Consider the following 17,429-nt stretch of genomic DNA (forward strand, 5'->3'; position numbering starts at 1 on the left):
ATACTCGCACGCACACACACTCGTGTACACACACACGCTCTCACACACACGCTCACACATACACACACACACTCGCGCACACACACAGACCACCAAGGTAAGGACACACACAAATACTGTTTCACTGAAATGCCTATTTATCGACAATCTCGAACACAAGGATGTTAACAGATACACCGGATACACTCACGCCTCTCTCAAACACACACATGCTGTGCTTAATTAATTACATGCTCAAACACACACTCACACACAATCATTGATTCCCACATGCATTTTTATGTACAAGTTTCAAGTTTCAACTACACTCACTCAAGCTCTGTTGTCTTAAGTGTAGAGTTTGTGAAATTGCGCTCAAAATGGCTGCAGGTTGGGTGTGATGAAAAATGGAAGTGTTGCAGAAATGCACCTTTTCACAAATATGTGTACTGTATAACCATCATGCAAATTGTCATTTCGAGTGCAGAGATTGAGACAATCTCTGAAGACGTCGGTGTAAAAAACACTTGTCACACTCATCAACTTGGTGTTGTGAAAGTGTGATGGGGCTCTAAATGCACATACCCTGCAGGGAATCTCTCTCATAACTAGTACAGTAGTTGTCACCTTGCAGTTGTCCCTCTGGAGAGACTCAATGTCTGTCACAACTGGCCAGTAAAGAGCCTGCCATTTTAGAATTGGAAAACTTAATTGTCCTCACAATTTGGAAATGTGTCTTTGGCTTTACAATAACATGATTGACATAGAAACGGCATTAAAAAAACATCAGCAGCATCTCTTCATCAAGATCATTTCAGTTCAACTTGAATGTGGATAGTCTGATCCCACAGAGCAGGGTTGGTGTTGAAGCTAAGTCTCTTTATGTTTCTCTTGGAGGTATGCTGGTTCTCATGCTAAGTATGGATGATTGCAGGAATTTTCCCGCAGTAAAAAGCACTATTGTCAACTTTGTCACAATTGAACACAGTCCTCGTGGTGAAAGCTCTCCAAAAATGTTTGTAGATTTTGTGTGACAATGGGATGGGAAAGGGTGTCTGACAACAAAACATATAAAGCATCAAATCTACACTTAAGAAAAGGGTCAAACTCTAATAAAGAACTACACACTAGAATTTCTTAAAAGCTTACTAATTTTAACTTTAGCTTAATATTTAATTTTCATTTTCTCTGTGCACAAGCATATTTAGTAGAACAGAAGTCATGTAAATGCAGTTAACTATATTTCTGCAACCTGCAATCCTGACCTCAATGTGCAGTAAGTGTGGTACTAGGCAGTAGCTCAGTCAGTGTGTGACACTCTTCACTACACAGATCACTGGTCCATCACTCAGTGTGGAGACGATGTGTCAGACAGAGGCTAGTCCTATCAAACCCATGTCCCCTGGCACTAAAACACCACAGCTAATGTATAGCATCCTCCTCTATAGTCTGGCCAACAGCTGACCCCCCGACAGCCTGTAGCTGTTCCCCGACAGCCCGTAGCTGTTCCCCGACAGCCCGTAGCTGTTCCCCGACAGCCCGTAGCTGACCCCCGACAGCCTGTAGCTGTTCCCCGACAGCCCGTAGCTGACCCCCGACAGCCCGTAGCTGACCCCCGACAGCCCGTAGCTGACCCCTGACAGCCCGTAGCTGTTCCCCGACAGCCCGTAGCTGTTCCCCGACAGCCCGTAGCTGACCCCCGACAGCCCGTAGCTGTTCCCCGACAGCCCGTAGCTGTACCCCGACAGCCCGTAGCTGTACCCCGACAGCCCGTAGCTGTACCCCGACAGCCCGTAGCTGTTTCCCGACAGCCCGTAGCTGTACCCCGACAGCCCGTAGCTGACCCCCGACAGCCCGTAGCTGACCCCCGACAGCCCGTAGCTGACCCCCCACAGCCCGTAGCTGTTCCCCGACAGCCCGTAGCTGTTCCCCGACAGCCCGTAGCTGTTCCCCGACAGCCTGTAGCTGTTCCCCGACAGCCCGTAGCTGACCCCCGACAGCCCGTAGCTGTTCCCCGACAGCCCGTAGCTGTTCCCCGACAGCCCGTAGCTGACCCCCGACAGCCTGTAGCTGTTCCCCGACAGCCTGTAGCTGTTCCCCGACAGCCCGTAGCTGTACCCCGACAGCCCGTAGCTGTTCCCCGACAGCCCGTAGCTGACCCCTGACAGCCCGTAGCTGACCCTCAGTCCAAATTAATCTTGACTGGTGTCGCTCGTCTCTCCAACAGCTGGTAGATCATGGCGAATAATCCATTTTGGTGAAGCAGCCATGAATGTAAAACCTCCTAGCTAATTCCAAGTGACTGTAATGTATTGACGTTTTTTTCATGAGGACATGTGAAGAGGTTGACTAGGCGACAGCCTCTCACTTTTATGTGTAATACAATACTCATTCCCCCCAGGAGGAGAAAGTGCTTGAAATACGACGCAGTAATCAATTGCCTGAAATGGAGTGATTGGAAGAGGGAGAGAGAGAGCGGGAGAGACATAAAATGGAGCCATAAACAAAAGGTTACTGCTTGCGCATGTGGCACAAAAAATACATAAAAATAAAAGCCAAGGATGCGATTCAGGCGAAATGACTGAATGAAAGAGAACAGGCTCCTATTTTCACATGTACTGTATTTATACTGGGCTGTTGTCGTCTTTCGCCTGGGGGTGTAAATTTACCCCCGCCACGCACCTTCTCTCTCTCTCTGTCTCTGTCTCTCTCTGTGTCTCTCTGTCTGTCTCTGTGTCTGTCTCTCTCTCTGTCTCTCCATCTGCCCCAGCCGCCTTGCCTCCCACAGAGTATGAAAATAGCAGCAGTCCAGATGAGCTGCTAAATATACCACTATACTAGTTTACGTAAGGCAGGTTATGTGACACGGAGAATCGCCTGGTGAGCGCTCACTCATTCATTGTAATTCTTTGAGTAGGCTCCCTTCCTTATTGGATGTAATGATATTGATAGAGGGGTTGGCCGGTGCTAATAATAGCCAGATAAAAGCCCAGGGGGTGGTGTTGGGGGGAAGGGAAGGGAAGTGGGACATAGTGTTGAGGCTCGATGATACCCACATTATGAATTGGCCTGTTTCCACTCGATGATGATTCTAATGCTGATTGAAGCCTAAGTAAGTGAGTTGTGGCTGGTTATGGGGGTATTGATGTTGTAAACCAGGGCGAATTTCACTCGACTTTCTGACAGTGACACGCATTTGAATGCTTGCACGTGGCTCTTGGACAAGATGACACAAGGCTGGGTGGTAATGCAGGGAAAGGCATGCCTTGGGAGGAGAAGAGGGCTGTTCTCTCCTGTTGTGTATGTGATGCGTAGAGTCTTTTTTGGGGGAGGGGGGCTCTCAGTGAATGTTTCTGGTAGGACAGTATAACAGTTTAAGGCATGTTATCGGGCAAGTTACCATTGAGTACCAAAGCTGGTACTCAGGTGTCTTGGGTACAGACAAACAAATCCTGTCTTTTGCGCTGCAAAAATTCACTTTTTGACTGAAGTATTCTGACTTTGTGAATCAAAAAGAAACTTGGATGAATGTAATTTCAAACAAGCATTTAGATACTCTTTTCACAGTTGCAGTGATTCACTAAACCGTTTTCATTTTAAAAAAAAGTTTCTTTAAGAGCCTGTATTCATGGATGAAACATGAAAAACGGCTCAAGTCAGCATTGGCACAGACTGTCTCAGTCTCAGGGGTAAAATTGTTCTCTTCAGAGGTTGTGCTACATTCAATTCTCACCTGGATTCCACTAATGCAGTCTCTTCCACTCAGGCCCGCAATGAAATCAATTTCGGTCTTCATGAAGCATGTCATTAAATCTTTCTCAAGGTGCTACAGCTACATTTTTATGTACCGTCATATTTGGCCCACACTCCAGCTAGCTTTGCAGTGGCATTTAGTCAGAGTCTGCAATCAAAGGTAGCACCAGCAGTGTGGAGAGTGGGGCTAGAAGTAATCAGACACCCACGTGTTCTAACCCACAGACAATGCTGTACACTGGGATGAGCTGCCATGGAAACATGCTTGGATTTATTGGGTTCGTTCTACATGTGATGCTCTTCCGTGCCCATGTTCTGTTGTGTCTATATGTCTGATTTAAACCCTTCTAATGCGTTGCTCCCGGATACTGGCTTGGCTTTGATGGACATTGCCACAACTTGGTTTGGAGGCAAACAGAGCTAAACTCCCATTGATTGCCCTGAAAAATGCTCATCCTGAAAGGCTATGTATATAAACAGATCTTGAGTTAGCTTCTTTCTTGGTCAATAGACTACTTGCTAGATTAGGTGTTAAGATAATTTCATTAAGATGGAATTTTGGTGACATATCCATTTAGAGGCAATCCTGAATTGCTGCATGTCTCTTGCATTACTCTTTCAGCCTGTGCAGGTGATATGGTTATGTTTATCTCTTTTCATTCCTCATATTGAAATAAGACTTCCGCTTCTTTAAATTCCATCAAATTGATTTCTGGAATTCCTCTGGGTTTCGGCCCAGCCTTCTCTGGCATTGTTCCAGCCCTAGCCTACATGTGTGTTCAGTTTCCTAGCTGCCATCCCTTTCTGCATGAGAAGTGCCCTTGAGCTCAGTGGGTGTCTGTCACTCATAATATCCCCCTCAGTGTCTCCAGTCCAGCTGCACTGCTGGGCCACAGCCCACCCCCCCAAACCACCAATCCACCCCCCATGCATTCTTGTTCACAGCCCCACTGCAGCACTACATGGACCGTAATAAAACCAGCTCAACTCCCATTAACACAGCCAGTAGCCTCCAGTCACACAGCCTAGGTGCCTCCATTAACGCGGCCCCAGTAGCCTCCATTAACGCGGCCCCAGTAGCCTCCATTAACGCGGCCCCAGTATCCTCCATTAACGCGGCCCCAGTATCCTCCATTAACGCGGCCCCAGTATCCTCCATTAACGCGGCCCCAGTAGCCTCCATTAACGCGGCCCCAGTAGCCTCCATTAACGCAGCCCCAGTAGCCTCCATTAACGCAGCCCCAGTAGCCTCCATTAACGCGGCCCCAGTAGCCTCCATTAACGCAGCCCCAGTAGCCTCCATTAACGCGGCCCCAGTAGCCTCCATTAACGCGGCCCCAGTAGCCTCCATTAACGCAGCCCCAGTAGCCTCCATTAACGCAGCCCCAGTAGTCTCCATTAACGCAGCCCCAGTAGCCTCCATTAACGCAGCCCCAGTAGCCTCCATTAACGCAGCCCCAGTAGTCTCCATTAACGCGGCCCCAGTAGCCTCCATTAATGCAGCCCCAGTAGTCTCCATTAACGCAGCCCCAGTAGCCTCCATTAACGCAGCCCCAGTAGCCTCCATTAACGCAGCCCCAGTAGTCTCCATTAACGCGGCCCCAGTAGCCTCCATTAATGCAGCCCCAGTAGTCTCCATTAACGCAGCCCCAGTAGCCTCCATTAACGCAGCCCCCAGTAGCCTCCATTAACGCAGCCCCAGTAGTCTCCATTAACGCGGCCCCAGTAGCCTCCATTAATGCAGCCCCAGTAGTCTCCATTAACGCAGCCCCAGTATCCTCCATTAATGCAGCCCCAGTAGTCTCCATTAACGCAGCCCCAGTAGCCTCCATTAACGCAGCCCCAGTAGTCTCCATTAACGCGGCCCCAGTAGCCTCCATTAATGCAGCCCCAGTAGTCTCCATTAACGCAGCCCCAGTAGTCTCCATTAACGCAGCCCCAGTATCCTCCATTAATGCAGCCCCAGTAGTCTCCATTAACGCAGCCCCAGTATCCTCCATTAACGCAGCCCCAGTATCCTCCATTAACGCAGCCCCAGTAGTCTCCATTAACGCAGCCCCAGTATCCTCCATTAACGCAGCCCCAGGAGCCTCCATTAACAGTGCACGCCATGCTTTGTCTTCACCCCATGAAGAATCAATAACCTGAAAAACAGATGTTATTTCTCTTCAGAGAAATGTAGTTCAACTGGGATGTTTCAAGGCGTTTGTTCGTTCGTTTTTTTTGGTGTTTTTTTAGCCGAACAGATCTGCTCGCTCTTCTTAAGATCAGTGTGTTGTGTTTGTATGGCCCTGGAGCCGTGCTGTTCCCAAAACTCCTCTGGTTATGAATGTGAAGGCCACATCACAAAAGCTCTTTGCCCGTCCTCGGGACAGGCTGAGGCCCAACCAAGAGCAATACTGGGAATCGAATGAACTTTCCTTCACATAATATTATAGGCTAGGAGCTTGATGGGGAAAATAAGTTGTGTACAACACTTCTCCCTAGAGGAGGAGGAGATGATGATGATGATGATGAATCTATATAGCTACAATGCTTACAGTATTACATTTTTTGTAGTGGATAAAGCATAATTCAATGACGGCTATTTATTTCAATTACCCAAGTTATTGTACTTCCTTTTGTATATTTTCACTACACTATTTATTTGTTGAATGACCTTGACATTTAACCTTCAATTCTATGCAACCTGATTTTGTGCTCTGGCTCTGTGGAGAGCGTATGGTAATTTCTCATTCAAATCTCCTTTTCTGATAACGCCTGTTGTGAAGCATCAGCGCTAGGTCGACCTTGGCTTTTTCTCTCGTGTGCCACAGCAGGTTTGTTTTCATAATGCTTCGATTATTGTACTCTTATTGAGCAGCTCGACACTGATCTCCCCATTCTGAGGCCCTCTTACCTCCATCTCTCTATGAGTGTTTGCCAGTGTTAGTGTGAGCTACTGTACGCTACAGTGGCCCAGCAGTGACAAAGAGCCCGGACAGCAGCTGTCTGCTTGTCCCAACACAGAGCCATAGTGGGGGGATCAAAAGGTTTAGGGGGGGGGGGACAAAGAAAGGGATTAATACCATTGTTTTTACAGCCCTCCCCTTTTTTCTTTTTCTCTGCAAAATAATTATTAGCGTAGCCTTCTGGTTGTGACTGTTTTTCATCAGTAGTCCAAATGGACAGCAGGTTATTCACTTCACTTCACCATTCCATTTTCTGTTCTTCTCTAGCTGGGAACCTCAGCATTCAGTTATTGAGAGCTTGTGGAAGTTGCTTTTAAAAGCATAGGTGTTGTTTGTCCTAGTGTTTCAGTATTGTAGAGGTTAGTTGAGCCTGAACTCGGTAATGGTACACAGACCATTTACCTCTGAAACTGCCCTCCTGCCTCCCCAATTTGCCGCCGCTTGTTACACTTTGTTGTCTGCCGGCGAAGGATGATCCCAACTAACTGAAATGCCTGGCAACTGTAACTAAGGGGCAGAAATGGCTGGGCTTGGTCAATGGACAGGGGGCTAGAGAGGAGAAGCAAAGTGGGGGGGAGGGGGCTAGTTAATAGAAAATGGACTGAGAGATTAGCCTAGTCATTTCGTAATAGGGAACATGTCCAAATTTAGCTCTCTGAAAAAAGAGTTGGGGGGAGAGAGAGAGAGACTGGGTATTGTGGCTGGGTTGAGAGAGGACCTCAGGTGGAGCCTAAATGGGAGGGGGTAGAGAGAGAGAGAGGGTGTATGAGAGGGAGGGGGTAGAGAGAGAGCGGGTGTATGAACGGAGACCATGGTTCAGAGAGAACGAGAGAGCCAGAGGGAGGGAGGGAGTGAGTGAGTGTGTGTGCAGGGTAGAGAGAGCAAGATACAGAGAGAGCGAGAGCGAAGGGAAAGGGAACTGTAAGCCAGTCACAGTATCTCCTTCCCACTGCACCAGCGGTGATGGACAGCTCCTCTCCTCACCTCTCTTCAAAAGGTTCCTGTTTATTTTCAGTCGCGCTAGCTTTGTCTTCTGTACTTCACTCCATAAATTGTATTTCTGGCTGTTCAGTTATTTCTTTGGCGCAAGCTCAGTTCGGCTGACGGAAAGGAAATGGGATTAGAGACAGAGGACAGCACTGGAACTGTGACTTAAACTGTGACTGTCTCTGTATTGGTGGAGTGGTTTCTCTTTTTTTTGTGCCTGGGTTTTTGCTACGAGGTGCAGACGTATTGAGTGGAAGAAAGAGTCGAAAGGCCAGAAAGCCATGCTTCCCCTAAACAAAAGCTCATTTGAATGGACATGTATAAGTAATAATATCAATAGTGGAAACAAGAGGGGAGGCTGACGTAAAGAGCTTTCACCCTTGGCTATTTCGGGAATGTCACTGACAAAATGGAACCACAGACAAGTTCACGGGATAAAGAAGCAGAATGCAGATCCCACACCCATCGCAGCCCGCGCCCTGAAAAGGATTTCTAAGGCGACACAGTCTGAGGAGCTGAGACACTTAGATGGCCTCTACCGGCTCCAGTATCCATTGATCAGGATTGTGTGGAAGACTCTTGGCAACTCCAACATTCTTTGCCTCAAAAATCCTCTTTACAACCAGCTTTTGCCTCTCTCACAACCTTGAGGACGAAAGTTTCAGAAAAGTGCGTGGATTGGGATTTCAGAGACCAAAGCCTGATTTGTGGCTCCAGCGCACACGCGTGCACACATAACAGAATACGGATTTTGCTGCGCCTTGTTTGGCCTCTCTCTGACTGGGGAGCATTGTAAACATAATTCCCCCAGTGCTCTGTGGAACGAGAGCTGTGACATTATCACCCGCCAGAAGCCCCGTGTTTTTCTAGCGTGTCTGTGTTTTGATTCGGACAATAGCGGGGCATACATGGGGTCCACACTCACTACTCCAAAATAAGAGGATGCATACAACAAAACTGAAAACGATCTGCTGCAAGCCGAACTTTAGAAGGGACTTTATTGGAGGTAAAAATCAAACACAATGGCTAATGTGGATGTAAATTCTCGATTTTCCGATCTGCTCTTTTTCTGACGCTAAACAAGCTATTTGAAAGCCAAAATGGCATCCTTGCGGTAACAGTAAATGTTTTAATACTATTTTCTCTTATCTATAGTCTCAAAATAGGAGTCACATGGTCCCTGTCTTATTTAATCAGCAGTAGGATCTGCACCGGAGCGCCGTGTCTGCCTGCCTGCCTCATGATTCTTCCCCACATGCCGACTACCCTGCACCTCCTATGCTTTTTACCCTTGTGAGGACAGCCCCTGCCCCCAGCCCCTAGCCACCCAGAGGCAGCCCTCCTTAGAATCAGGAGATGTGGCCACAGACTGTCAGGGAGCGCAGTGGGGATCCCTGCCGCCGGGATAGATGCCTGGTGTAGCATCAGCATAACTTTTTCTGTTTGTGGAGGGAATATATATTTTTTTCTTTCTTCAACAATAACCCCACTGCCTCTAAGCATGACTGATCGGAAAAGGAGAGCCGAGCTGGCAATCTTGCTTTCCCGTAGGCCGTATTGATTTTCGTCAAAGTCAGTGTTCATTTGATTGAGACCCAACTATGTGAGAGCAGAGGTGAAAGAGAGAGAGAGCGAGAGCGAGGATAGAGCTCTGTTTGCTGAGGGAGGCTACAGACAGCGGGGGTAGACAGGTCTCCAGTTACAGGCCATCTGCATCGCAGGTGGCACAGCACAAACCTGACCCACCTGGACCGCACCCAGAACAATGAACCAGTCAGCGCTGACGACAGACCTGGTGCCCACTGCCAACAGCAGCCTCATGGGCCCAGACACCAACCACTCCTGCCCCCTGGGCTGGGGCCAGAACGAGGGCCTGGAGGCCTGCGTCTTGGAGACTGCCGTCATCGTACTACTGACGGTGCTCATCATCGCTGGAAACCTGACGGTGATCTTCGTGTTCCACTGCGCCCCCCTGCTGCACCACTACACCACCAGCTATTTCATCCAAACCATGGCCTACGCTGACCTGCTGGTGGGCCTCAGCTGCCTGGTGCCCACCCTGTCCCTGCTACACTACCCGGCCGGTGTCCAGGAGCCCATCACCTGCCAGGTCTTCAGCTACGTCATCTCGGTACTCAAGAGCGTCTCCATGGCCTGCCTGGCCTGCATCAGCATGGACCGCTACCTGGCCATCACCAAACCCCTGTCCTACAACCAGCTGGTGACACCGTGCCGGCTCCGTGGCTGCATCGCCCTCATCTGGGTCTACTCCTGCCTGGTGTTCCTGCCCTCCTTCTTTGGCTGGGGCAAGCCAGGCTACCACGGAGACATCTTTGAGTGGTGCGCCCACTCCTGGCCCACCTCGGCACTCTTCACAGGCTTTGTGGTGTGCCTGCTGTACGCACCCGCCGCCCTGGTCGTCTGCTTCACCTACTTCCACATCTTCCGCATCTGCCAGCAGCACAACCGGGAGATCAGTGAGAGGCGGGCACGCTTCCCCAGCCAGGAGATGGAGGCCGGGGAGGGCGGCAGCAACAGCGGCGGGGGGCACCACACGGGTCACGGGCCTGACCGGCGCTACGCCATGGTGCTCTTCCGCATCACCAGCGTCTTCTACATGCTCTGGCTGCCCTACATAATCTATTTCCTGTTGGAGAGCTCCCACGTGCTGGACAGCCCCGCCCTGTCCTTTGTAACCACCTGGCTGGCCATCAGCAACAGCTTCTGCAACTGCGTCATCTACAGCCTGTCCAACAGTGTGTTCCGCCTGGGCATGCGTCGCCTCTCGCAGACGCTCTGCTCCTTCAGCCACTGTGCAGCCGACGACAGGGACTTTGGAGAACCCAAACCCAGGAAGAGGCCAAAGTCCTGCTCCATCTGAGGCGTTGGAGGCTATTGTTAGAGAAGCTACAAATTTCAAAGGTTACATCTTTACAAAGCTGCTGAGCATTCAATTGACAGGGCTTTCCCAAAGAAAAATAATTTAGGCTCTGACGGTGTGTTTGAAGAATACCAATGACTTTGCTGCAGTCATGCCAAGTCATGATTTATGTGAATGCTGAGAGAAGCTAGATTTTTTTTTTTTTAAGGTTTAGTTTCTGAACAACTAAGTGGACGAGAGATTGGCACTACATTTTGGCTTTAGACCTGCGAAGTGGGGTTTAGCTGGTAACCTCCTATCAAATCAAAGTTTATTGGTTGCGTGCACAGTTTAGCAGATGTTATAGCAGATGCAGTCAAATGCATGCGTTACTAGCTCCTAACAGTGCAGTAAAATGTCAAACAAGTACACAAACAAATATAAAAACAAGAAATCCAGAAATGTCCGAACGAATCAAATTAACCCAAATATCAGTAATCCATATGCTGTACATGTACTGTATGTACATCCTTATGTACAACATCGTTCGAACATGGTTATCTCAGGCTTTGACGTTTACATTTTTTTGTTTCTCGTCAGTCAGGTTAAGTAAAGGACAAAGTTAGAGGTCCCTCCAAAATGGAGAAACACTTTCCTCAAACATTGATGGTGACTTCATGATTTTACAGTCTGATTTCACAGGATTGTGGATAAACATTTATTGAATTTGAATGCCAATATTGGACTGCTACTATAGATCTGTGTTCTTAGTAGGCACACAAAGACTGAATTATTACAGACAACATCAACACGTAATCCTCATTTGCATACACTCCCTTTAGGAGTTCACATGTGCGTGCAAATGGATGACTATTCACTTACTGTATATACATGCTCCTTGACAATGGTGGCGCCCACCACACTGATGTAAATAACAACAGATAGTTAGTTGCCTTGACCTGTTATGACAAAGTTTTGCAGAGTTTGCAGAAGGTTTGTTAGCATACACAACATTGTTCAGTGTGGAGTGTTAAAAGACGGTCAGCCCTAAACAGAGACGTGGCAGTCAATTTGACGAGTTAAGCAATCTCTTAAAAAATACAACCCCACGCTGGTTTAGTTTTATTAGATATTTCTATATTTTGACGTGAAACTTTTTTGTTTTTTAAAAATATTTGTCAATGCCTCAGATACAGTAGCTGTTTAGGAAAAAGAGTGATTGGTGATGTCCACTAGTGAATACTCCTCTCTTTATCTTTGGCTGCTCATCAGAGTTCAGAGAAATCTGCTCCACTCTACTTCAGCATCAGCTTCATATGTATGACTCTGTCCCCTTACCTTTTCCATGCTTAGTGCAGAGACTGTTCCATTTTTAGGGCCTTATTGTACAAAATGCATTGTGCACGTGCAGTAAATGCTCCATAAGGACTGGTTGTGTATTTTGCTGTTTGATACAGCACAGGTGTAGTCATTCCAAGTTTTTCTCGTACATTCCCAGAATGGCCTGTTTTTTTTTTTTTATAGATCATGTTGAAGGATCCAAATAAGCGCACATTTTCAGTAATACCCAAGGCTATTGTGAGATGAGATCCCTCTCTATTCTTATGGTGTAGGCCATTTGTAGTTAGACCTGTGTTCATGTAGTCAGTGTATCTTTGACCGTGTGAAAAACAAGCAACACAGCAAACTAAACTCTCTCTATCGTGACTGTTTATGTTCAACATTATGCTGCTTATCCTGTGAAGTCATTCCTCCTTTTGCTTTACAGATTGTTCTGTATATGTGCCTAAAGATATATATTTTTCGGAAAAGATATCACAAAGATTTACATTCTGTTCTTCTATGTGGTTACAAGGACACACTGCACTTTTTTTTTTTTTACACTGGCTGCGTGACATTGAATTTTGTAACATGACCTTCCTTTGACTTGACCCAAGATCCATCAAGCATTTGCAGTAGTACCATCTTGTTTCAACACCTTATCAAATCAACTTTTATTTGTCACATGCACCGAATACAACAGGTGTAGGCTTTACTGTGAAATACTTACGAGCCCTTTCCCAACAATGCAGAGTTAAATGCAAAAAGGAAATGGTAACACAATAAAAATAAAAATAACTAGACTGTATACAAGGAGTACCAGTACCAACTCAATGTGCAGGGGTATGAGGTAGTTGAGGTAATTGAAGTTATATGTACATGTAGGTAGGGTTAAAAGTGACTAGGCAATCAGGATATATAATAAACCAAGTAGCAGCAGTGTATGTGAAAGTGTGTGTGTGTGGCGTCAATATGCGCATGTGTATTTTTTTGTGTGTGAGCATACAGTGTACAAAACATTAGGAAGACCTTACTAATATTGAGTTACACCCCCCCTCCCACCTCCATGTTGGGGCATGGACTCTACAAGGTGTCAAAAGCGTTCCACAAGGATGCTGGCCCATGTTGACTCCAATGCTTCCCACCGTTGTCAAGTTGGCTGGATGTCCTTTGGGTGGTGGACCCTTCTTGATACACACAGGAAAATGTTCAGTGTGAAAAACCCAGCAGCATTGCAGTTCTTGACACACTCAAACTGTTGCACCTGTCACCTACTACCATACCCCGTTCAAAGGCACTTAAATATTTTGTCTTGCCCATTCACCCTCTGAATGGCACACATACACAATACATGTTTCTCAGTTGTCTCAAGGCTTAAAAATCCTTCTTTAACCTGTCTCCTCTCCTACACTGATTGAAGTGGATTTAACAGGTGACATCAATAAGGGATCATAGCATTCACCTGGTCACACACAGACTACATGCCCCCCACCCTCTCATTATTATATTTATTTTCAGTATCTCTCTTAAGAAATCTACCATCATTCCATGCCATTTAAGGCAGTAACACATTTTACATTTACATTTTAGTCATTTAGCAGATGCTCTTATCCATTATTTTTATTTTTTCATACTGGGAATCGAACCCACAACCCTGGCGTTGCAAACGCCATGCTCTACCAACTGAGCTACATCAGGCCATTCCCTCCCCGACGCTGGGCCAATTGTGCACCGCCCCATGGGTCTCCCGGTCGCGGCCGGCCTACGACAGAGCCTGGATTCGAACCAGGATCTCTAGTGGCACAGCTAGCACAGCCTTAGACCACTGCACCACTCGGGAGACTGAGTACCATAATACCAATGATGTATTATGGTTGACTCTGATTCTCTCTAGAATTACCCACAGATAGTTATTTCTGTTTGCACACTAAAGCAAGTCACGAACATGGAGAAAAAAATACTTCTCACTTGCATTCAAGAGAGTACAACAAACAATGTGAGATGTTTATACATGGTAAATCAATATTGTTGACTAGCTCAATTCGCTTTAGGTTTTGCTTTACAGTAAATCTACTGATGGTTTCATGTGATTTAATTGGTTACACTTACCACAGTAACACTAGTGGAATGTAGTTTCATTCTAACAATATGCCACTTTTACTCTCATTTTAGTTTTTAGAGAGCCGTCTGTGGTTACTAGGTAGTGTGTAATTACCTAACCGTTATACAATTATATTGACACTGCAATAAGTAAGTGTTACCCAATTCATTTAGTTTCTTTTTAGTTAATTTGTGGCTTAGCTTTAATTTAGTTTCCATCCTTTTTTACAGGTAATTTCTCTGCCAGTAGTTGTATGAACTGAGTACTAATTCAGTAACACTGGTTTTTTTTATACCCATGTGCCACTAAATATTCACCTTTCCACATGTCTATTATAATGACCAAACTAGTTTCTAATTTATTTCTGAAGTGATGGAAATGCAAAACTGTCAAAAACAACTGACTTAAAGTGCATTCGTTAGGGTGTTGTATCTTAAAGATGTGATTTATTACAGTACAACGTCTTTATTTATTTATTTATTATTATTCAAAATTGATATGTTACTTGTTTAATAGGAGTATGTATAGTGTCTGTTTTGTGTTCAGGCAAAATGCTAAAACAATCTAAAACACATACCTTTGTGTTAATTCAACTAGGCTGCTTTATATGACGTAAGATGTTTTTGATTAGACGATAAATCAAGAAATTACACTATCTATTTTTTTATTTCTGAGATCTTGTCAAATGCTATGGTTTTGCTGTTGCTGCCAATCCAATAAAACTGATGAAAAAGGAAAATAAAAAAATCCAGTAATGTTGCTTTTGTGAACACTGCCTTGAGTTGTTCATGTCTCTAGTAACATTTTACTGGTGCTGAGTTGTACTGTACTTTAGTACAATTATTAAAAAGCAGGCAATTATTGAAAGGGTGATTCACTTGGCCAGTTTCTGGGATATATACATAAGGTAAATAACTTTGAAGTGAAATATTAACTGACATAGTTAACTAACTGACCTTTAGTATGCTAATGCCGTAGCTGTTATATATGGTCTGTAGGGTTGTTTGTAACAGAGTTCATCACTAGACAGAGGATCAGCCTGCCTTTTACTGCACTGCACTGCACTGCACATCGCACACAGCAAGGCATGCGCTCTGGCTGGGGCTGGATTTCCAAAGGTTACTCTGCCTGCAGCCTCTGAAGGGAAATAAGATATGTGCAGTTAGAGGGAACATAATGTGACCTTTTTCCCTTCATCTAATGAGCACATCAAGTGTTTGTCTGGTCACAGAGGTCTTTGGACTTGAGGAGGTCATGAATAGACTATGAATCAATTCACCCTTATAACGACCACTTCTCTACATTTTTAGATTTCACTTATTTAGTGGGTGCGCTTATCCAGTGACTTATTTAGTGCATTAATTTTAAGGTAGATAGGCGAGACAACCACACATCAAAGCCAAAATCTTCTCTATTCTCCTTAGTTGGTAGTTAAAGGAAAGTTTGGTTGCGCCGTGCGGAAATCATGATAATGAAGCTTCATTTGAAACTCTTTACTTTTGTGGTGATGCATGCAGAGGTTAAGCGGTGTGCACCATGCGTACACCTGTATACGGTACCGGACCCACAGGGGGCTGACCATAATGGACCTTTTTAATGGACAATGTGGACTGAGGCTATGCAGGTACTTTGCCCTTTCCTGACATTGTAGATAATGCACACCATAGAGAGGCGCTCGTTATTTGGCAGCTCCTTCGTTATCGCCTCGCTGCCGCCGGGTCTTATTTCACTGAGGAAAGCTGGGGCAGGAGCAATTTGCCTGTTGAAATTTATACATTCAACTCTTAAATCTCAGTCAAGTGGCTTACACTCACTCTATTCCCCTGGCGGAGGATGTTTTGATTAGCCGGGCATTGAACCAATTCAGACGGTTTAGGGAAATGTTTTTCTGCGGCTACGCTGGGTAGCACTTTAATATTTTGTCTTCTTCTTTCAAATCAGTCCCTCCTCAGACTGGTGTTGAGCATGCAGAGAGCTGTGGCAGACATTTTCACGTGCTCTCAGATGACTGTCAGCATTTTTGTTACCGATGGCAGTCAGCCCTCCCGCGCTCTCCCTCTCTCCCTCTCTCTCTCTCTCCCTCTCTCCCTCTCCCTCTCCCTCTCCCTCTCCCTCTCCCTCTCCCTCTCCCTCTCCCTCTCCCTCTCCCTCTCCCTCTCCCTCTCTCTCTGACAGCCCTGCTGTACTAGGGCTGTACAAGACTTTCTCTAAAATGGCTGGGGAAGGCGTCTGGTGTCTCTGAGGTGCTCTGCCTCTTGATCACCTAACGTGCTCGGTGGCGCTCACTCTCCCCTGGCTCTCGAAACGACGACGCTCAGTGGTGGCTGTTGCCTAGCCGCTGATACAGCCTTCACACACAGCGTTCGGGAGAAACCTGTACACACACACTTTCTAATCTAAAGTTAGCAAGGTGCTGTCCTGCCGTGTTGAGCTGTGAGTGAAAGTTGCACTCTGGTTATTATTCCATGGAGGGTATTTTTAGGCCTCCGTTACGGCACAGAGCACACCAGTTTTTTTTCTTCCTGCCATTAAACCAGAGACTAGGAGGTCATGTTATCAACGGCCCTGTGTTTTCCACAACATCAATTTTTCTGGAACTCCAATCTGATTAGCTCAACCTGTTGCTATGCTTTATGTTGCTCAGTTTTCTCTTCAACACATGCTGCCCCTCACTGTCTTCAGTCTTTACTACTGTGTTACATGGCTGAGGTTTGTCGTATTTAGTCAACACCTGTACACACACACTTTCTAAACCATTCCTTGCCCTTTTTCTCGTCCCTCCCTTTCCCAGCGTACACCTCTTCATTGAACATTTGTTCTTACTTTATGCCTTTTATCCATATGCTTGAAGACCAAACCAAGAGGAGCGTACAGTCTGGGCTGCTGAATATTTATGGCCAAATCCTCTCCATGCGACTGTATTATGAATTCCCTTTCATATTAATCGGTGCAGCTGCACCGCTGCTGCCGAGGGGGAACGCCGGTGCTCCTGATGAGTGGTGAGCTCGATGCACTAGCAAGGATGAACACCTGGACCCTTCTGAGAGGCGGAGATGCCCCCTAATAAAAGATGAGCTATTTACACCCCTCGTCAGAGACAATGGACCTCCTCCATGCCTACCGAACAGCTTTAATGGCTACTCTGCATAAGGAGTTTGGTGGTTGGGTGAACCGCCACCCCAAACACACCACCACTTCACCCAACCCCATGCATTTTACATGGAGCACCTCTGCCTCCTTTGAAAGGCTCTGAGTGTGTTAACCAAACAGGTGCTCGACCCCACAACTTTGCAGGAGTGTCTTGTTGTGTGATGAAGGAGCAGCAGGAGTATCTAGCAGTTCACATTAGGTGAAGACTGTAACGTCGGAGACACTTCCGGGTCGACTGTACCACCCTGCCCACTTGAAAAGAAGAGGAGTCATCCTTCCACTTGGTACTGTAGATCTGAGAGGATTCCATAAGTGAAAGCCGTCTGGT

The 17,429-nt window shown here is 46.4% G+C and overlaps 2 protein-coding genes across 2 annotated transcripts in view; both read left to right on the forward strand.

Annotated features, from left to right (window-relative positions):
* LOC121576449 (rab GTPase-activating protein 1-like) overlaps window positions 1-17,429 on the forward strand; it is a 193,104-nt gene that overhangs the window by 73,097 nt on the left and 102,578 nt on the right. The window lies entirely within an intron of this gene.
* Window positions 7,529-12,704, forward strand: LOC121576451 (G-protein coupled receptor 52-like). The gene has a single exon (XM_041889602.2). The coding sequence runs from the start codon at window positions 9,436-9,438 to the stop codon at window positions 10,549-10,551; it is 1,116 nt and encodes a 371-aa protein (XP_041745536.1). The 5' UTR covers window positions 7,529-9,435; the 3' UTR covers window positions 10,552-12,704.

This window comes from Coregonus clupeaformis, chromosome 11, assembly GCF_020615455.1.
Source record: "Coregonus clupeaformis isolate EN_2021a chromosome 11, ASM2061545v1, whole genome shotgun sequence".
Classification (NCBI taxonomy): Eukaryota; Metazoa; Chordata; class Actinopteri; order Salmoniformes; family Salmonidae; genus Coregonus; species Coregonus clupeaformis.